Here is an 18571-nt window from a genome sequence, read left to right as displayed (position 1 = left end):
TTATCAGGAAATCGTTTTAACATTAGATTAGTGATTTTACCAACCAGAGGCACCTAAAGTTGTCAGGGGTGAAGTGGAAAGACTGTAAAGTAACTCAACTAATTAATAAGAAAAGTCCAGTTTAACCTGAACACTAAAAGTGGAAGTTAAGGGTGTGTGAAAACTAGTTGGCCAGCGATCACAGAAGTTTAAACAGGAAGCTAAAAGAAAGGAGTAAAGAAAAATAAATAAATAGCTAAATGTAATGAATAAATGGTAGAAATAAAAAGCTTAATTTAATGAATAAATGGAAGAAATAAATAACTAAATGGAATGAATAAATGGAAGAAATAAATATCTTGATGTTATTAATAAATAGTAAAAAAAAATAAAGAGCTATATGTAATGAATTTATGGTAGAAATAAATATCTAAATGTAATGAAAAAATGTTATAAAAAAATAACTAAATGTAATGAATTTATGGTAGAAATAAACAACTAAATGTAATGAATTTATGGTAGAAATAAGTAACTAAATGTAATGAATAAATGTTATAAATAAATAACTAAATGTAATGAATAAATGTTGTAAATAAATAAGTAAATGTAATGAATAAATGGAAAAAATAAATAGCTCAATGTTATGAATGGTAAAAAAAATAAAAAGCTATATGTAATGAATTTATGGTAGTAATAAATAACTTAATGTAAATAACGATATAAACTAATGCACATTTACACACACACACACACACACACACACACACACACACACACACACACACACACACACACACACACACACACACACACACACGTACCGATAGCACAGTCTTGGGGAGCAATTTGGCATTCAGTATCTTGCTTCGACATGCGGACTCGAGGACCCAGGAATTGAACCACCGATCTTCCGGTTAGAGGACGACCCGCTCTACCTAAAGCTATAAGTAAGAAATAAATGTCAGAAATAAATATCTAAATGCAAGGACTTAACATTTCAAATAATTAGATAAAAACAATGCATAAACAGTCGCAACATTAAGCTCCACTCCAACTGGTTGTAGTACTAGTAGTATGAAGATGGCTGACCAAACCAACTTAAACATTGACAGCATGTAAAAATGAAAGAAATCCACTTTTATAAAATGAATGATGGTATACATTGGAAACGGATAAAGGTATACACGAGTACATCTGACAGGGCTATCGGGTTGTGAACCACTGCATTATATGTGATACATATTAAAGTTTCCTCACCTATATGATTTGTGATTTACTGGTATGCTGTCATTTCAACCTTCTTATTATTAATTTACTTTCATTTTTGCTTATTGCATAGTTACTGTTTCAGGTAACTGCTATATGATGCTACTTGCAGTATAGCCTCCTCCATAATGTGATTAATCAATAAAATAAAAAACAGTATTACTGGACTTTAACTCAGGAGCAAGTCATCGACTTTCATTTCTAGTATTTGGTAATTATACTCCTGTGTTACAATCATAATTGAGCTTTGTTCTCAAACACTTAATTATTGCCTTTTCAGTATTTGTCACTAAAGTGAAATAGTTTGTTTACCATAACCATAATGCATAAAGTGTCTGTTTGTAGAGACACATGAATATAACAAACGGCTAGAGGTCAGTACGACATAAAAAGAAGATGATAGACTATCAGACCACAGAGAGACACTTATCACTGTTGTGACTTTTCCATATTTCAGCACCCTCACTGATGATCTGATTTGTGTAGTCTGGTTACATGTAATGCATCATAGATCAGCACCGTTAATGCTAACATACTCAAAGTGACAATATCAACATGTTGATGTGAAGCAGATAAGCAAATGTTTACCATAATCACACAGCGAGGCACGGAGAGATGATTTGCATTTATTTCATGCAAAGCAGCATAAGCCAAAAGGGACAGAACATACAGAACAGACAGAAATGTCTTACCTTGTGTTCAAAGAATTTCATCTTCTAAATCTAAAAGGGAACAGAAGACAAGGAGAAACAATGTCTATTTAGAAAAGTAATTTCCTAAAATGTCACTTGTATTGGATGACAACATGGAAAGCATCAGGAAATCCTTTAAATTCACCACCACCCTCTGAGTCCAGCAGGGTGACTACTGGGTACACGTCTCATCATGTACTTTCCTCATATGGTTGCTCCACTATAAGGAGTTAAAAACCAAAAAACATGAACGTTAAAGTGAAGTAGGAAGGACACAAGTCTTACCTCTCAGATCTAGTCCTGAGATTCATTCCCTCAACGCCACTTCAGTGTCTAGAAGAGAACACATAAAAAGGGACAATGAGACCTTTAATACTCAAGTCATCTATTTAACCCATATTAAATAAAACAAAAAAAACTGTCAATATCTAATAAAGATCTTTATTTCAGATTTTAAATAGATTTACAAACCATAAGAAAAAAAGAAAAATACAAACAAGAAAAAAAAAAACAATAAACATCAAGTGATCGTCAAATATCCACATGTGCATATCAAGGTAGAGATTGTAAACAGTCCATTGAAGCCAAAAAGTGAGACTCCCGGGGTTAGGTTCACTCAGTTGGTAAAAGGATTTGTTTATTTGTTGGTTGGTAGGTGGTTTTTTTTGTCTTCCTGAGGTTCTTGTAGGTTTTTTTTTGTAATTAACGGATTGGGGTTTTTTTCCCCCCTCAGTGATGCAATCACCAATCAGCTCAGAGAACTGGGGGACGAGTGGGGAGGAGAGACGATAAAAATAACAGTAGTTTGACAAAATATGTAATCCCATTCACCATAAAACATAAAAAACAGTGAGGGTGGGGGGGGGGGTCATTCATGGGGTGTGTGACGGAAGTCAGTCAATTATTGAGAACTCATTTCTGAGCATTCAGGGCACGATAAAAGGCTGGAAAAATGACCGTGTGGTGGGCTGTGTCAATTTGGGTTCTGCATAACTTTTCTGCTATTATGATATTTGTGTACAATAAGTTGGTACATTTAGTCTTTCTTCCATGAACAATCCAGGGTTTTTAACAATCAGGTCAATTTTCATAGCACTTAATACATATAGGAGAGAAATCATTGCAGCTCACACCACAATTTGGAAATTAAAGATTACATCAAAACAGTAAAAGAAGCCCCACCCCCCACAAAAAAAACAATGGAACAACCCTCAGCCCGTTCACAATGCAACAGTTTTAGATAATATTGAGTAGAGGGACCTTTTTCTCTGAACACAACCCCGACCTCAACCAAAAACGCATCATAACAGCATGCTCGTGAAGAACCACATTCTCCTGTTCATGCTCAAAGATCCACTCTATCCCCCATTCCTTCCCAATTCTGCTTCCTTTTCAGCACATCTTAAAAAAAAAACGATCGGTGAATATTCACACACAAAGGGAAACGTGATTACAGCGATGTTGGGAATTCCAAATCGTAAATACTGTTGGGTGGTGTTAACGTGTCTTGAGTGTGCAACAGAGCACTCCTGGCAGTTAGGAGAAGGAGAGAAGAAACCACGGGGCCTCTGACAGTGTAGACTGAAAAACAAGAACCCCAGTCAGTCTGCATATCCACCAGGCCGTTCTCATTCTTCTGGATCACTCACACTGCTACCTGATCTCCTCTTGAGGTTACAGGGTTCATTGATTCAGGTGAGTCAAGATGGCTGCAGCCCAGTCGAGCATTTCAGAAGTGTGGGGGGGGGTTGGTTTAAAAATGCCATTACAGAGAGCCACCGCTAGGGAGCGAGCTCTCATGAAGGCTAGTGTACAATCTCACTCTGCTGCAGAGACCTGTGCCTCTCATGAGTTAGAAAAACAAACCACCGACAAACATAAAGACGGATACAAATAGACGTGTCCAGCTCTAACAAAGGACGTAGTCAGTCCAAAGCCCCTCACAGGTTGTAAACCTCAAGCTGGAGTTCAGGTCAGACTGTTGAAAAGGCTCAGCTTCACTGCCACGTTTAAAGCACTGCATATTAAGTAGGTTCAAGCACTGACTGCATAGTTTATAGTTAAATACAGTACATTGGATTTCATGAGCAGCAGCGGGCTCAGCTAGCTGTTTTCTTAATGCATCCAGGCCACTAGTAGCACGTGCTTGTACGATGAAGGCTGCGTGGCAGTCAGAGGACGTTTTGTGGGATCTACATTCCAGTCTTTAGTTCAGCTGTTGGATTTTACACCTTTCTCATTCACACCCTGAACACATCTGACAGGTGCTGCTATTTCCATCAGGAGTGCGTAGTTTGCACTGTCCCCCCCCCCACCTGAAACCTTGTGAGCTTGAGTTCCTCCCTCTGCCACCTTTGTTTGTATACGGTCTGTCCCACAAGTCATCCAGGTCTGTGATGTCAGGGAGTGAGGGAAGGCACAAGGGAGTGTGAACAGCTTTTTTTTTTTCGTGAAATGGATAACTTCCCCCGTGTGGAGCAGCACAAGCCCTGGGGCTCACAGGGGTCAGAGGTGAAGCATGGCAGGGCTTCAAACACCCCGCTAAACCAGAAGTCACACACATGGCTCAGAGACAGACAGAAGTGACTCAGCTTCTTTTTTTTTTTTAAACACACACACACATACCGTGCGTCCATGTTGTCTTAATTAGCTTCCTTTGCAAATGCTCCCTGCTTGTTGTCCTCTGATCTGATCTGACCTGTGATGTTACATTCCACCCCGCTGATGATGTTGAGAGAAGGCGTGACCATTTCCTCGGCCAAATTTTCAACAAGAAACTTGGCCATCGGACAGGCTTTGTTCCGCTCAAAGCCCGAGGAAGGAACAGGTCTTGGAGCTAAAAAGCGTTTGAGGAAATTAAACCAGTTATCAGTGCAGACAAACGGAAGCAGATGAGGAAGTACTATCATTGCTGTGTGTGTGTGTGTGTGTGTGTGTGTGTGTGTGTGTGTGTGTGTGTGTGTGTGTGTGTGTGTGTGTGTGTATCATGTGAAACCTCTACTCAGACAACTAATAAAAGTAAAATAGAAAAAAAGAAACATGTTAGAAACAAACAAAAACAACTGTAGCTTTCCTTTCTTGGATGTATCAGGTTTTAGTGTGCATACTTTGACTGCACATGTGACAGAAGGTGGACAGGGGGGCTGTGATAAGTGAGGATGAGGGGTTTATTAAGAAGGAAGGGGGGGGTTTAGGGAATTAAAGTTCAGTCCATGACGAGAGAGGGAGGCGTGTGTGGCGCGGGGTGGGGGGGGGCAGGGACTGGTCAGGGACGAGGCGACGTCACAGGAAGGCAAGGTCAGGAGTCCTCGGTGCCCGAGTCGTCGTTGTCATAGCAACAGTCCTCGTTGTCGTCCTCGTCGTCGTCGTCCTCCAGCTCCTCGTCGTCGTAGTAGTCATCGTATAAGAGGTTGGAGCCGTCGTCTGTGGGCGGGACTTGCGTGCGGACGCAGTACTCGTCCAGCGTGATGGGAACCTTGACGCCGTCTCGCTCTGCCTCGGCTTTGGTCGACACCACCTGCTTCCTGCGAGGTGGAAAGAGTGAAGAGAAAAACAGATGAGGCCACGCTGAGCTTCAGTGCTGGTACTTTGTGTACCTGCTAGATTGCCATTAGAAGTGTGAAGAGTGCTGTGTGTGCAGTTTTTTTATTTTTTTTCCCTCCCTCCTGGTACCTGATGATTTCGATGTATTCTCTGTCCTTGCCCTTGCTGTCCCTCCACTTGCGGTACATGACGGAAGCGTCCACGTTGGCCGGGGAGAAAGTGTTGGGCTCGTTCAGCAGAGAGATCACACTCAGCAGGATGGTTCTGAGAGAGAGAGACATCAGAGGGGAGAGAGAGAGAGAGATTAAAATACAGGGAAAGCAATACAGGGAGAGGACAAGGGGGAAGATGGAGGTAAGACGAGACAAGAGACATTGAAAATGCAGGACGAAGAGGAGAACAGGGATGGAAAGAAAGAAAGAAAGAAAGGAAGGAAACTTTGACACAGAGAGAACGAGAGGGGGAGGGGGAGAGATCAAGGTTAGGGTCAGACAACCAGCCTTCTAAACTCCACAACATCCATTTGTCTCTGCTGTCATCTGTTGAATTTAGCTCCAATTAAATAGCTGTTCATTAAATATACTGACTGTGTACAATATTTAAAGTTTACTTTGACTCAGGTGAATTAACTCGTTATACTTGTGATCTCCTACCCGCTCTCCTTTTTTCACCTCGAGACAGAATGTGGAACTGCTTTTGTTTTTGTTATTGTGATCATTAGCTCAGGATCCACAGAGGGCTCATTACTGTGAACACAGTTGTATCCAGCTACGCATAGAAAGACAAAGCTGCAGGGGTTGAATACATAAACTTGTGTTAAGTTAATATATGAAATAAAGATGATGAATTTTACATCATGTTTGGGCGTTTAGACAATTCAAACAAATGTCTCACTTTAAATGATGTCCATGAACAGGAGAGCCAATAGTTACAGATTACTAGCCAATGATGATGCACTAGCTATTAGCTAATAATCACTTAAATCTATAATAACGTGCTCCTAGATACTACATAATCTGAGATACAAAACAAACCGGGTAAAAAACGTGATTATTTTTTGTGTGATAGGGATAGGGTTGGTGATTGTTGGAACAATAGAAAAACTGACCAAGACAATTTGGTGAGTTTTGAATGAAGTGTGTTCTACTATACTTTAACAAGGCAGCTAAGCCAGTCTAAGTTTGGTTAAAAAGATTAAACTTGAATTTAGAAGGTACCCTTGTATTATTCTGTTAAATAAGGAAACAAGGTGTAAGAAAATTTCCTTTCTTGGCATTTTGTTAGTTCATTTTGAACACATCAGCTTAAACCACAGTAATGTAGCCATCAGCTAGCAAACAATAAAAGGCAAAAAAGAAGAAAACTACAGAAAGTCAAGAAAGATACCACAACAGGATGACCTCTAAATCCTGCTAGCTAGGTAAGAAAGCAATGGAGGTCATACTACTAATGCTTAAGAAATGAACTACAATCTGCATAAACACGTGCATGGCTTGTGAAGCCTTTAGCCTGTATTGATTAGTGGACGATGAGGGAAACGTGGACAGTAGAAGGAGGCTAGTTATGGGACATCCCATTAAGGTGCAAAGCTACTGGAAATCAATGCCTGCACAGCCTTCAACTGATTGAACAAACAAAATTACGATGCCAATCTTGTCTGTCTTCATGTAAAATGTGGACAGTGACAGAAGAGGAAAAAAAGTCATGATTTGACAGTTTGACTAAAAGGCTGATGACTGGAATGGGGAGGGTGTTGGACAGATGATTTAAATTATTATATTTAAAAGAGACAGCTGTAAGCCTCTGGACAAACAGCTCGCTGCTTATCATTTTGTGTGTGTTGTTCTTTAAGAAATAAACTAGGACAGAATTATGTTGCGTACCTGACGTTCTGTGTGGGGTTCCACCTCTCTGAAGGCAACTCCCCGCTCTGTGGGTCGTCCACTGGTGGGTGCAGGATGGAGATGCAAACATCCCCGTTCTAGGGACAAGAGAGAATACACCAACACGTCCAGACAAGAAGTTAGTTACAACAACTAGGATACAGTTAAAAGACTAGACGCTCTTCTATAGTTAAATTTAAAAGGATCTATTGTTATCATATACTCACACATACCCTTCATATATGACAATAGCTCACTGGTGTATTAATTAAAAGATACGAGGAGCTCCTGTATGTTTTAAACTGGTCACAATTACCTCATAAATGTTGGGGTGCCACATTTTGGTGAGGAAGCGAAAGGCAGGTGGAGAGTACGGGTAGTCGACGGGGAACTTGATCCGAGCCTGAGGGCAAAAGAAGACACATATTAGCCGTGTGAGAGACAGGCGGTTCGTCTACATTTCTCCCTCACCAACAGACAAGTCGTGACTACTTCTCTCCAAAGCAAGTTGGGAGAACCTTTGACATATATTCAGTCAAAATTGCCTGTGCCAAAATGTATTCCGGAAAGTAAAGGGTTATTTCTCTAGCCTTATATAAGCTGCTTCATATAATTCTATAGGTGCTGTTTACTTAAAGAAAACATACACACTGTATGTTTTCTTTGGGTGTGTATTGTATGGGTATTGTATCCACACATTATTTTGCTAAAAACTACTCTGCTTGTGGAGACGATCTCCCAGGGGTTACTGAATCCAGAATACAAGTCTGTACAATGCTGCAGAAGCAACACACACACACACACACACACACACACACAAACGCAGCTGCTGGGGAGTAAGAGAGTGCTTGATTCTCAACGTTTTTCTCCACAAAGACCTTTGCTTGCAGCACTGGTGTCAACAAGCAGCTGCTGAATGAAGATTTTCAACAATCGTGCTGATCAGCGTCAGTAGTGATTGAAAGGAAAAAAATCCTATAAATAGCAGCTGTAGAGTCATGGCAAACCCTAATGAGGTGGCTGGGCACGGAGGGAGCTAATGACAGTGTAATGTAATATTGTATGGAGGGAGGCCTCGCAGTGCATTCAGCTGCCGAGTGTGCGGAGCTTACAGACACACCGATGGGTGAGGGGAGCTCGGTGGAGGGAGGTGGGGCTGCTTGTATAAAGACATTGTGGGGGTTTGTCCTCTCCAGCTGTCACTGCAACCCAAGACAATCCACTACTCACACCCGTGTTCTGCTATAATACGTACTCACCCACACACACACACAGTATAAATTGTACTATGTGTGGAGGACCCCTCCTCCCGTTCCATAAGGCGTGCAATGGGTGGCAAGGGAGGGGGGGGGCAGACACACAGATACTGATTACACACACGCACGTCACTCACAGCGTGAAACCTTCTGCTTATCCCCCCTGTCATATACATACACACACACACACACACTTGTTCACATTTGCTGATTCGGCATGGTCAGCTGGTCTGTACCACAGTGAGCAGACAAGCGGGAGGCGGGGGTGGGGGTGGTGGCGGCTGCATGGGAGCAGGGAGGCGTTGGGAGTGGTAGTGGGGGATTTCACTTGGAAATAAAAAGGGGGTTTTGCTCTATATAATACTTGTGCTTAACATTAAAAGGTATTATCCCTCTTTGCATGAAATGTAGCCTTTAAGCCAGGATGGATGGAGCAGTGAAATATCAACGCTCAGAACAAAACACTAGTTTGACCTGTTAACGGTCACAGAAACTGTCCGTTAGAGCTGTGCTGAGTTCAGGGTCAGTTGTCTTTTAAAGTGTGTGTCAGTATGTCCTGATCTTCAATACCAGAGCGACATATTTTTGTCTAAAATGATTTGTATTTGCAGAATAAACCTGCTCTCACAACCTAAAACCAGAGTGGAGAGGAAACCCTGACACAGTCCTGAGAGAATGCCGCCTGTAGGGGGAAAAATAACCAAACCCCCGGGTCTGACTGACCCAGCCAGAGAGCTGGCGGCCCTTCAGAGTGCAGGGTTCTAGCCAACATTGTACACATTACTGGCTGGCAACTGTGCAACACTAACCAGCCAGCCAGGACGGAGAGGAAGACCAATCAGGCCAGGGAACAACAGTGAGAGCTTGGTTTGTCTTCCAAAACAATATCAGCATCAAGATCATATCGGTCCAGTCCACTGACATGAGAAGTAGGCAAAGATAATCTGTATTTTTATATATCTGGGGAACCTCCCTGCCTCCACATCTGCCCACAAGTCAGTTGAAAATTGACTGTAATTCAAAAGAGGATGGAAATGGAGTAAAAAAAAAAAAAAAAAAAAAAAAAACTAGAGGGCATTCGGCTAAACGTAACATTGTGCCAACACTCCCAGTGGGCAAAGTGGTTTATGTTTGTTTGTCCTCCAGGTTTCATTATCCAACAAAACCGTGTGTGTATGACGAGCTCTTCAGCAGCTTGACATCTGATTCTGAAAGCCACAGATGTCTTTAGTTCTCTCCTTTATCCCGAAATGCCTTTGATAAAGAACTGTCGATCCATCCGGTTTCATCATTCAACTTCTTATTACATCCTGGCAACAAATGGGGCATTAAAGGAAACACACCGGGTCCAACACTGGAACGCAACCCATAGCAACCAGACTCCTTGTTGACTCACAGGGAAAAGGTACCAATTACTCAGCATTGCTGCTTTCATCACACAGGATCTTTATGCCCGTACGCATTTGCCGCTTTGTAGCGTTCTGCTTTGAGACCTATGCACCAACACCATTAAATAGCTCAATTCATCACAATCCTGGGAGTTTGAATGCAAGCTACAAGTAGAGCAGGAAGCTGGGGATATGCATTAAGGATAAGCATTGATCCCTTTAAGAAGGTAAGAGCATGATTTCACAACGCAGCTTACCAGGAGGCTTTAAAACCATATTCTATTGCAACACAATGCCACAAACACAAGCAATGCATACAGTCAGCATTCAAAGTGCAATGATACTATCAAAATGAAAAATGACAAAGTCAGGTGGATAGTGACGAAGGGAAAGGTGTGTGTGTGTTTCTTGCGATTTTAGCGGCATCCAACAAAAAAAAACTGAAAACCAATTTATGCAGAAGGTCTGTCCAGGAAATGGGTTTTTTTACAGGCTGCATTAGAGACCATTTAACCACCAGTAATGTGGTGTTCTGATGTTGTGATGAGAAGATGGTTGGCATGTCACACTGGCAGCAGGTAGAGGCCTGAAACTCTGGACCTGCCCACCAAAGTGACACCAAACTTTGGATTGATGTAAAAAAGGATGTAGAAATGTGATTGTGCTTGGTCGGCTTATTTGCTCTGCAGCAGCGAGCAGAGAGAAGAGAGGAACCACAAAAAGTAGGAAGAGGAGAGAGGACGATTCAGCAAGGTCTGAGAAGGCCTATATCAGCTTTCTCTTTTAATAATTTCCATTTTCATATATTGAATATGTCTATTAACCCACATTACAGACTCACACTGGAGACTAAACTGTACGACACCCACTCTTTGCCCTTTCACTGTGTCTCCATTACTGGGAAGGCCTTTTTGCTTCAGAAACAGCCGTTTTAAAGAAGATCTCTGCCCATCACAAAGTGCTAGCCTCAGTACACTCGCTGCCACACGCTACAGCTGACTTGCATGTCATGCCTCATTATTGGATTGAGCACAGAATTAACAGCATCCGCGGTCAAAAGGTGAATAACCCTGAACAGCTCATTTGAAGGGCAGCCAATTTCCTGCCAAGCACGCAAAAAAAAAGGTCTCATGAAAGGCTTGTTACTGTGATTATTGGACACCAGGTTAATTCCCCTTTCCGTAAAAAAAAATCGTGCTTGGATTGTGAGCTAAAAAAAGCTGCCTTGAACAGAGGAGAGGAACGAGAAGGAACGTGCGCCCACCCGGTGGAAAAATGACAGCGAGGAGAAGTAAACCAGGTCAATGCAAAGACCCTGAACAGAACAAATCATTCCGTTCTCCCCGAGCACCTCCTTGCCTTCCCTACAGGCCTTATCCTCAAGCACACAGGTCAAGTTCACACTGAACGATGAGGATAAGAGTCCTTGTGTCGAGCAAATTCCACACTGTAACACACGTAGAGGTCCCAGAGATTATCATGTATGTACCCAGCAGGCCCCTGCCTCATTAACTAAACTCAGGAGGAGAACGTTAAGGAGAGGGGGAGAAAAAGGATCCAAAGCTGAAGCTATTTGACAAGCTGATTCTGAGACAAACAGCCTGTACAGCTATGTTCGAGGAGCATATTAGCACACTGGTGGCCGATACATGGAAAGGAGAAAGAACACATGGCCAGGGCCTCAGGGGACGGTAATAACTGTCTACTGGGGCCCTCGTGTCACGCTCACCTCTATTCACAGCAGGCTCTCCTTTCAAAAAAAGGGCACCACTGCAAGGAAGGGCTCAGCCTGCTCTTGATCTGGCAGTTTCTGTATTCCCTGTTCTTTCCTCTGCCCTGCTCTCGTTTCCCCGTGACACAGCCAGGGGGGGGGGGGGAAACATGACTCCGACAGCTCGGCCTAGCCAAGCCCTCTGCAGCCGGGGTTGGGTGCCTGTTCTCCCTCCCCTCCACTGCTGGTACAAATTATGTAGCATGTACACAAGGAGGAAGGAAGGAAAGGCACAGAGTCAGCTGCTCGACAGTACAGAGTGTCTGAAGCTAAAAGAGACAGACAGGCCCGGGCCAAAACCAAAGGGCAACACCCCTCTTTTTCATGTTTGCTGTGAAGAAGTCGTCCGTCAGTGCTTACCAAGCCACTGGAGAAAAACCACCAGCCTGAGATATGAAAGATGTTCCGTTTATACAGTATTTTTCGAGTTGCAGAGACCCCAAAAATTACAATTTAAGGCTGCTAGGTGCTGACGCAGCAGCCCTTCAAAACATGGTCGCACAACGCATTTCCCAGATCCCAGGCTCTTACACAACAGTGCAGTCACTACACAAACAGCATAGTTTCTGTCGTACATCACCGTGAGCATGACCTTATAGCTGTGGATGTAAAACACAGTGCCTTTTTCTGCTGTTCTGGTGCACGACTAAAGAAAGAGCAGGGAGAGGTCAAATCTGCCAAATGAGAAGTGACGGACTTTGGTGTCACAGAAAAAGCAATGTCAGTTTATAGACCTGCACGCGTTGGTCGTAAGGTCGCCCTTGTTGTTTTATTAACCCAATAAGCTGATCAACAAGTAGAGCGCAAAATCACAATAAATGTGCTGGGTTTTGTGTGTTATGTTCCCTCACCATGTATAAAAAAGGAAAAAAAAAAACTATGATTACAGAGAAATTGAGAGTTCAAAAATAACTAAAAGCCATATTATCTAATTAATTCCAGCTAAAGCAAATCATTTTGGGGGATTTATTTTAGTCCGTGGGTAGCTTGTGTCTTTGCCTTGTATAGATATGAAACTATTTCTTTAAAACTAAAATCAGAACTTCAGATATGCTGTACTTTATGCCATTAAAAAGGTAAAGCCTGTTGGTTGAGCTTGTTAGTGGAAGTACAGAGCACAGGCCCCTTGGAAAGTACCGTCATTATGTTTGGCTTGTTAAGGAGGCGATTAAATTGAACATGGTTCATAATAATAATAATCATAAAAAAGTGCATTGATTCACTAGATATTCGTATATTTTAATGCAGATGTTCTGAAAGTATCAGAAAAAACTGCAAGCATCACAAATTTAGAAATTGCAGTTGCTGATCAAAAACAAAAAAGGGGCTACTCAGCAAATAAAACTTTTTTTTAAGAAACAAACAAACAATCAGTAAAGCAAGGGAATGTGCCTGCAATCATTTCTCCAAAGACATGTGTAATACCGTCAAGTAAGCGGTTGTGGAGTGACATTAATAGGAGTGTGAGGGTATTATATCATAAAAACACTGAACACTTCTTGTTCTTGTCAGACTTCCCCAAGGTCAAGAAATTACAAAGAGAGGAGACAGATAAAGAAAGATAAAGTTACAGAGAAAAGAAAAAATAACCGAGAGAATTAAACACGAACCAGAGATCTACTAGAGCAAACAGAGATAGAAAATGATGACTAATGCCGTTTTAATGTTTTGGTCATGATCATATGACTGAATCAACAAATCAGTTAAAGTAGATCAGAAACTTGAAAGTCTTTCCAATCATTTCAATTCTCATATTTAAGCCTCAAAATTAACATTATATTCAATAGAATAAAAAAAAGTAGTAGTCATAATTTGTCTGGACAATCAAACTGAACGTGTAAAACAACACTCGCAGTGAGCCACGGTCCAAACACTACTTTAAATCTCTGAGTGAAAGCGATCCCGCTAATCTGCCTCATACATGTCCCAGGACCAACGCTGTCTATGGGACCGACTGGCCCTCTGCCAGTAATCATCAGACACTCAGAGCCCAGAGGGATACTTCACATGACAAAGCAGAAGGCATCACACACACACAAAGGACCTTTGGCTTGGAAATGTATCAGAACCAGTGAATGTGAAGAACATTTCAATACGTCTCAGTCCACTGTGCGCAATCAGGTGTAATGTATTCGCCATGGTGTGACTCTTTAAGAGCAACACCCATGTGAAATAAATACCTGACTCAGCTCGGTATCGAATGACGTCTTTAACTGTCCGGGCAGCTGCAGCATGTCATGATTGTTTGGGTAACCTGGATCAGAACAGGGTGGGTGGTTTTTTTTGTTGTTGTCTTTTTTGTTCGAATAAAGCAAACTGGTTGGATGGAAACCCGACAGAGAACAATGAGTCACATCCATGCTGTGGATTTCACAGCCAGGCTGTGCATTCCTGGCCCGACAAAGGAATCCTGTACACAGCACCCACACGGATCCACTGAAGGCCGACTACGGTAGCCCAACTGTGGCCCTCTGCCTGTGTTCACAGGCTTGGAAAAAATAAATAAAAAGAAATACCAGGGGCAAAATGAACAAGTTTTTCAAAGAACTTTGAATAACAAAGCACTGTACAGCTGACGTGATGATTTACAAACAGAGAGCATTCACAATATGCTGCATAATCTGAACGCCGCTGGAGCCTTTCGCTGATATATGACGGTTCAACATAGAAACAACTATGGCTAATGCAGGACGTATAGATTTATGGGCCATAACAAAAAAGCCATTGAAAAGATATTTATGTTTTTTTCTCATACCAAATTTTAATGCTCTTTCATGGCCCTGACCTACATTATTCTTTTTTATTTTATTTAATTTTTTTAGAAAAGACAGGACCATTATGCCACCTTAATAAAAGGTCATTATTTCTTGGTTTGATGTCCAATAAAACAACTATCTAGGGCAAGTCTGAAGCAGCAGTAACGTGGGTTTATTTGACTTTGCCAGACAAAAGTAATAAATCAAAGTGTTTAATAGGACGAGTAACCACATTAGCACAGGACCCGGGTGAGCAAGAATCCACTCAGTGTTTCGCAATATCAGAAGTTAAATTTCACACACATGCTCTCTGCTATGGTAACAAATCCAATACTATTCTCTGTTTACAATGTAGGTGTGTGGGTTTAAGTGAGTGTAAAATCAGGTTCTCCAACTTTTTGGACAAAATCATTACAAAACAACCAGCTGTAACAAGGCAAGAGCCACAGCAAACAAATGACGAATTTGTTTGCTAAACTGACGTTTCTGTCAGTTTAGAAAGATCAAACAGCATTAAGTGAATTTAAACACCAAGAAAATTCAGTAGTTAATATGCTCTTAGATGCTTGTTTAAGAAAGGAGATGCACTTATGACTTCTGGTGACTAGTAGTTCTCTTGAGTACCTATGTTGAATACACTTATTGTAAGTCGCTTTGGATAAAAGCATCTGCTAAATGACTGTAATTTAATGTAATAAGTTAGAGGTGGGTTTGTAAACTGCCAACCCTCTTTGTCAAGAACACAAATGTACTCAAACAGGAAAACATATCTGTGAAACCAAAACATTTCCACATAAAAAAAAAAAGAGGAAGTGTACATGAAAACAAATGAAATAGCTATTGACTTAGACAAGCTAAAATTGAGGCTGCATGTCTACACTTCAAACACTTTGAATTCATTTGAATAAACAAAACAAAAAGTCTGATCAAACTAGGCCTGTTGAGTTGTGACGAAAAACACAAAAAGGAAATTATTGAATTAGTTTGAAAAAGTTACGTTGAAGCCTGAAAACCTTTTGTTTCACATCAACACAAAAAAGTTTGTCAAACGTGATCCTGTGCTTACTGTCACTATAACAAAGGACATTACATTAATTTAACATTACAGTCATTTAGCAGACGCTTTTATCCAAAGCGACTTACAGGAAGTGTATTCAACATAGAGGTATTCAAGAGAACTACTAGTCACCAGAAGTCATAAGTGCATCTCCTTTCTTAAACAAGCATCTAAAAGCATAAAACAGAGCAAAAGTACAGAAACAAACTAATATGAATACAATAAGTGAAACAAACTAATACGAAAGCAATAAGTGAAACAAACTAATATGAATAAAATAAGTGAAACAAACTAATATAAATACAATAAGTGCAGAAACAAACTAATATGAATAAAATAAGTGCAACAAACTAATATGAATACAATAAGTGAAACAAACTAATAAGTGCAACAAACTAATATGAATAAAATAAGTGAAACAAACTAATATAAATACAATAAGTGCAGAAACAAACTAATATAAAGACAATAAGTGCAGAAACAAACTAATATAAATACAATAAGTGCAGAAACAAACTAATATAAATACAATAAGTGCAGAAACAAACTAATATAAATACAATAAGTGCAGAGTGGAAGGCTCAGGGTAAACATCGAAGCATCTGTATATTTAACCAGTAGGGGGTATAGTTTTAATGGTTTACATGCAACAGTAACATGCAATAACCCCACAATGAGTAGATTTAAAGACGAGGGACAGCTGCACACTAGCCACGTTAGCATCAGTAGCTGGTCCCTGCAGCTCGGTGACTGGTCTACGGCCACCCTGTGGGGCTGTCCTCCGGGGCTGTGGTGCTTAAAAGTGGGCTGCTAAAGAACAAAAGATGGACTGCTAGCCAACCCCGGCTACTCACCTTAAAATACCCCCCCTCGTAGTGAGTGTTTGGGGGTCCGAATATCGCTACCTCCCAGTTGTACATGTCCGACTCGTCCACTAAAGTTATTTTGAAGCCTTCCACCGGCTCGTCCTGGAGACTTTTCATCTCCAGCATGAGTGCTTTTTGGGAACTGGCTACATGGTGTCCATGCTGAGCCATACTCCGCTGCGACGACGTGTGTGAACGGATCCGCAAACCCGCCGCAGACGTGACTGCGAAGAAGACGACGAAGAAGAAGAAGAAGAAGACGGAGAAGAAGAAGCACAAAGCGAGCTGACGACGGAAGAACGGAGGGGGAACGCGTCGACGTTGGTTTCCGTTAGTGTGGTTCCAAAACAGGATCTCAAACTCGCGACGGGGCTTTATTTGGTCAGAGCTGGTGCTGCTTCCTCTGTTGTTGTGAACAACCACCGGGTGGCCCGAGTTATTAACGACATCTGAAGCTACTGCCGTCAAGCCGGACGCAGTATACAGCCCGTTTCCGGTGCCGGCTTTCAAAATAAAGCTGATATTTGTCATTTTTAATGTTTTTGTTTTATATGTAAATGGCTTGTACGTTAACCATTATATATTTTTGTTATATACACCCCATTATTATTATTATTATTATTATTATTATTATTATTATTATTATTATATTTTTATTATTATATATTTTTATATTTATATTTATATATATAAAATATAAAACATATTCTGGTTTGTTGAGCATTTGTTTTAATATTAATCTACAATGTAGAAAACAAATAAAAATAAAGAAAAAACATTTTTGTTCTATATGTAAACAGCTTGTACGTTAACCATCATATTTTTTTGTTATATACACCCCATTATTATTATTATTATTATTATTATTATTATTATTATTATTATTATTATATATTTTTTATTATTATATATTTTTATATTTATATTTATTTATATATTATAAAATATAAAACATATTCTGGTTTGTTGAGCATTTGTTTTAATATTAATCTACAATGTAGAAAACAAATAAAAATAAAGAAAAAACATTTTTGTTCTATATGTAAACGGCTTGTACGTTAACCATCATATTTTTTGTTATATACACCCCATTATTATTATTATTATTATTATTATTATATATTATTTTATATATTTATTTATATATTATACAGTACAGTACTTCTCATTCAACTACTTTGAAGAATCTAAAATATAAAACATATTCTGGTTTGTTGAGTATTTGTTTGTTTACCACATAATTCCATATGTGTTCCTTCATAGTTTAGATGTCTTCAATATTAATCTACAATGTAGAAAAAAATAAAAATAAAAATAAAGAAAAACCATTGAATGAGAAGGTGTGTCCAAACTTTTTATTGGTACTGTTTATTTTCTTTTTATCAATGTAGTTTCGAGATAAACACTTTTCCATTGTTTTTTTTAATTTGCAATATATTTAACTAAAGACATTACTAACACTCATTGAAATCTGCTGCCCCTAAAAACGAACCAATTGTCCCCAAAAAACACAAAACTAAACTTTAGTTACAAAACTAAACGTTTGCTCAGCCGTTATTTCGTACAACGGTTCCAGTTAACGTCTTAAAGAGGGGCTTTTATGTTGAAAGGGAAAACGGGGAACTTATCCCGGTTAGCTTGACAAGTTTAGTTTAGACAGTATCGTGTCCATATCCGGTTACGGCTTTCAAAATAAAGCTCATATTTGTCATTTTGAACATTTTTGTTCGATACGTAAACTGCTTTCACGTTAACGTCACCGTATGCCATCATATTTTTTTGTTATATATACACCCGTAGCTATGTTTTATCAAATTAGTTTCGAGATAAACACTTTTCCATTGGTTTTCAGGCTATTTCGAAATATATTTAACTAAAGACAATACTAACGCTAACCCATTGAAACGAACCGATTGTCCCCAAAAACACAAAACTAAACTTTAGTTACAAAACTAAACGTTTGCTCAGCCGTTATTTCGTACAACGTTTCCAGTTAACGCTTAACGGCTTTAGCGAAGGGCTTTTATGTTGAAAGGGAAAACAGGAAACGTATCCCAGTTAGCTTGACAGTGATGCTAACCAAAGCTAGCATGTCCCCTCTTTCGGGTGTGTTG

At 40.1% G+C, this 18571-nt stretch overlaps 1 protein-coding gene across 1 annotated transcript; it reads right to left on the bottom strand.

Annotated features, from left to right (window-relative positions):
• Window positions 1-2358: 2358 nt before the first annotated feature.
• Window positions 2359-16955, bottom strand: cdc34a (cell division cycle 34 homolog (S. cerevisiae) a). The gene is made up of 5 exons (XM_054603169.1): window positions 16446-16955; window positions 7680-7766; window positions 7364-7461; window positions 5610-5744; window positions 2359-5461 (listed from the first exon to the last, which is right to left on the bottom strand). The coding sequence occupies exons 1-5, from the start codon at window positions 16626-16628 to the stop codon at window positions 5236-5238; spliced, it is 729 nt and encodes a 242-aa protein (XP_054459144.1). The 5' UTR covers window positions 16629-16955; the 3' UTR covers window positions 2359-5235.
• Between the last annotated feature and the right edge of the window lie 1616 nt (window positions 16956-18571).

Source organism: Anoplopoma fimbria, chromosome 8 (assembly GCF_027596085.1).
Source record: "Anoplopoma fimbria isolate UVic2021 breed Golden Eagle Sablefish chromosome 8, Afim_UVic_2022, whole genome shotgun sequence".
NCBI classification, from domain to species: domain Eukaryota; kingdom Metazoa; phylum Chordata; class Actinopteri; order Perciformes; family Anoplopomatidae; genus Anoplopoma; species Anoplopoma fimbria.
The sequence above is the reverse complement of the archived record's forward strand: the minus strand, read 5'-3'. Positions and strand labels throughout refer to the sequence as shown.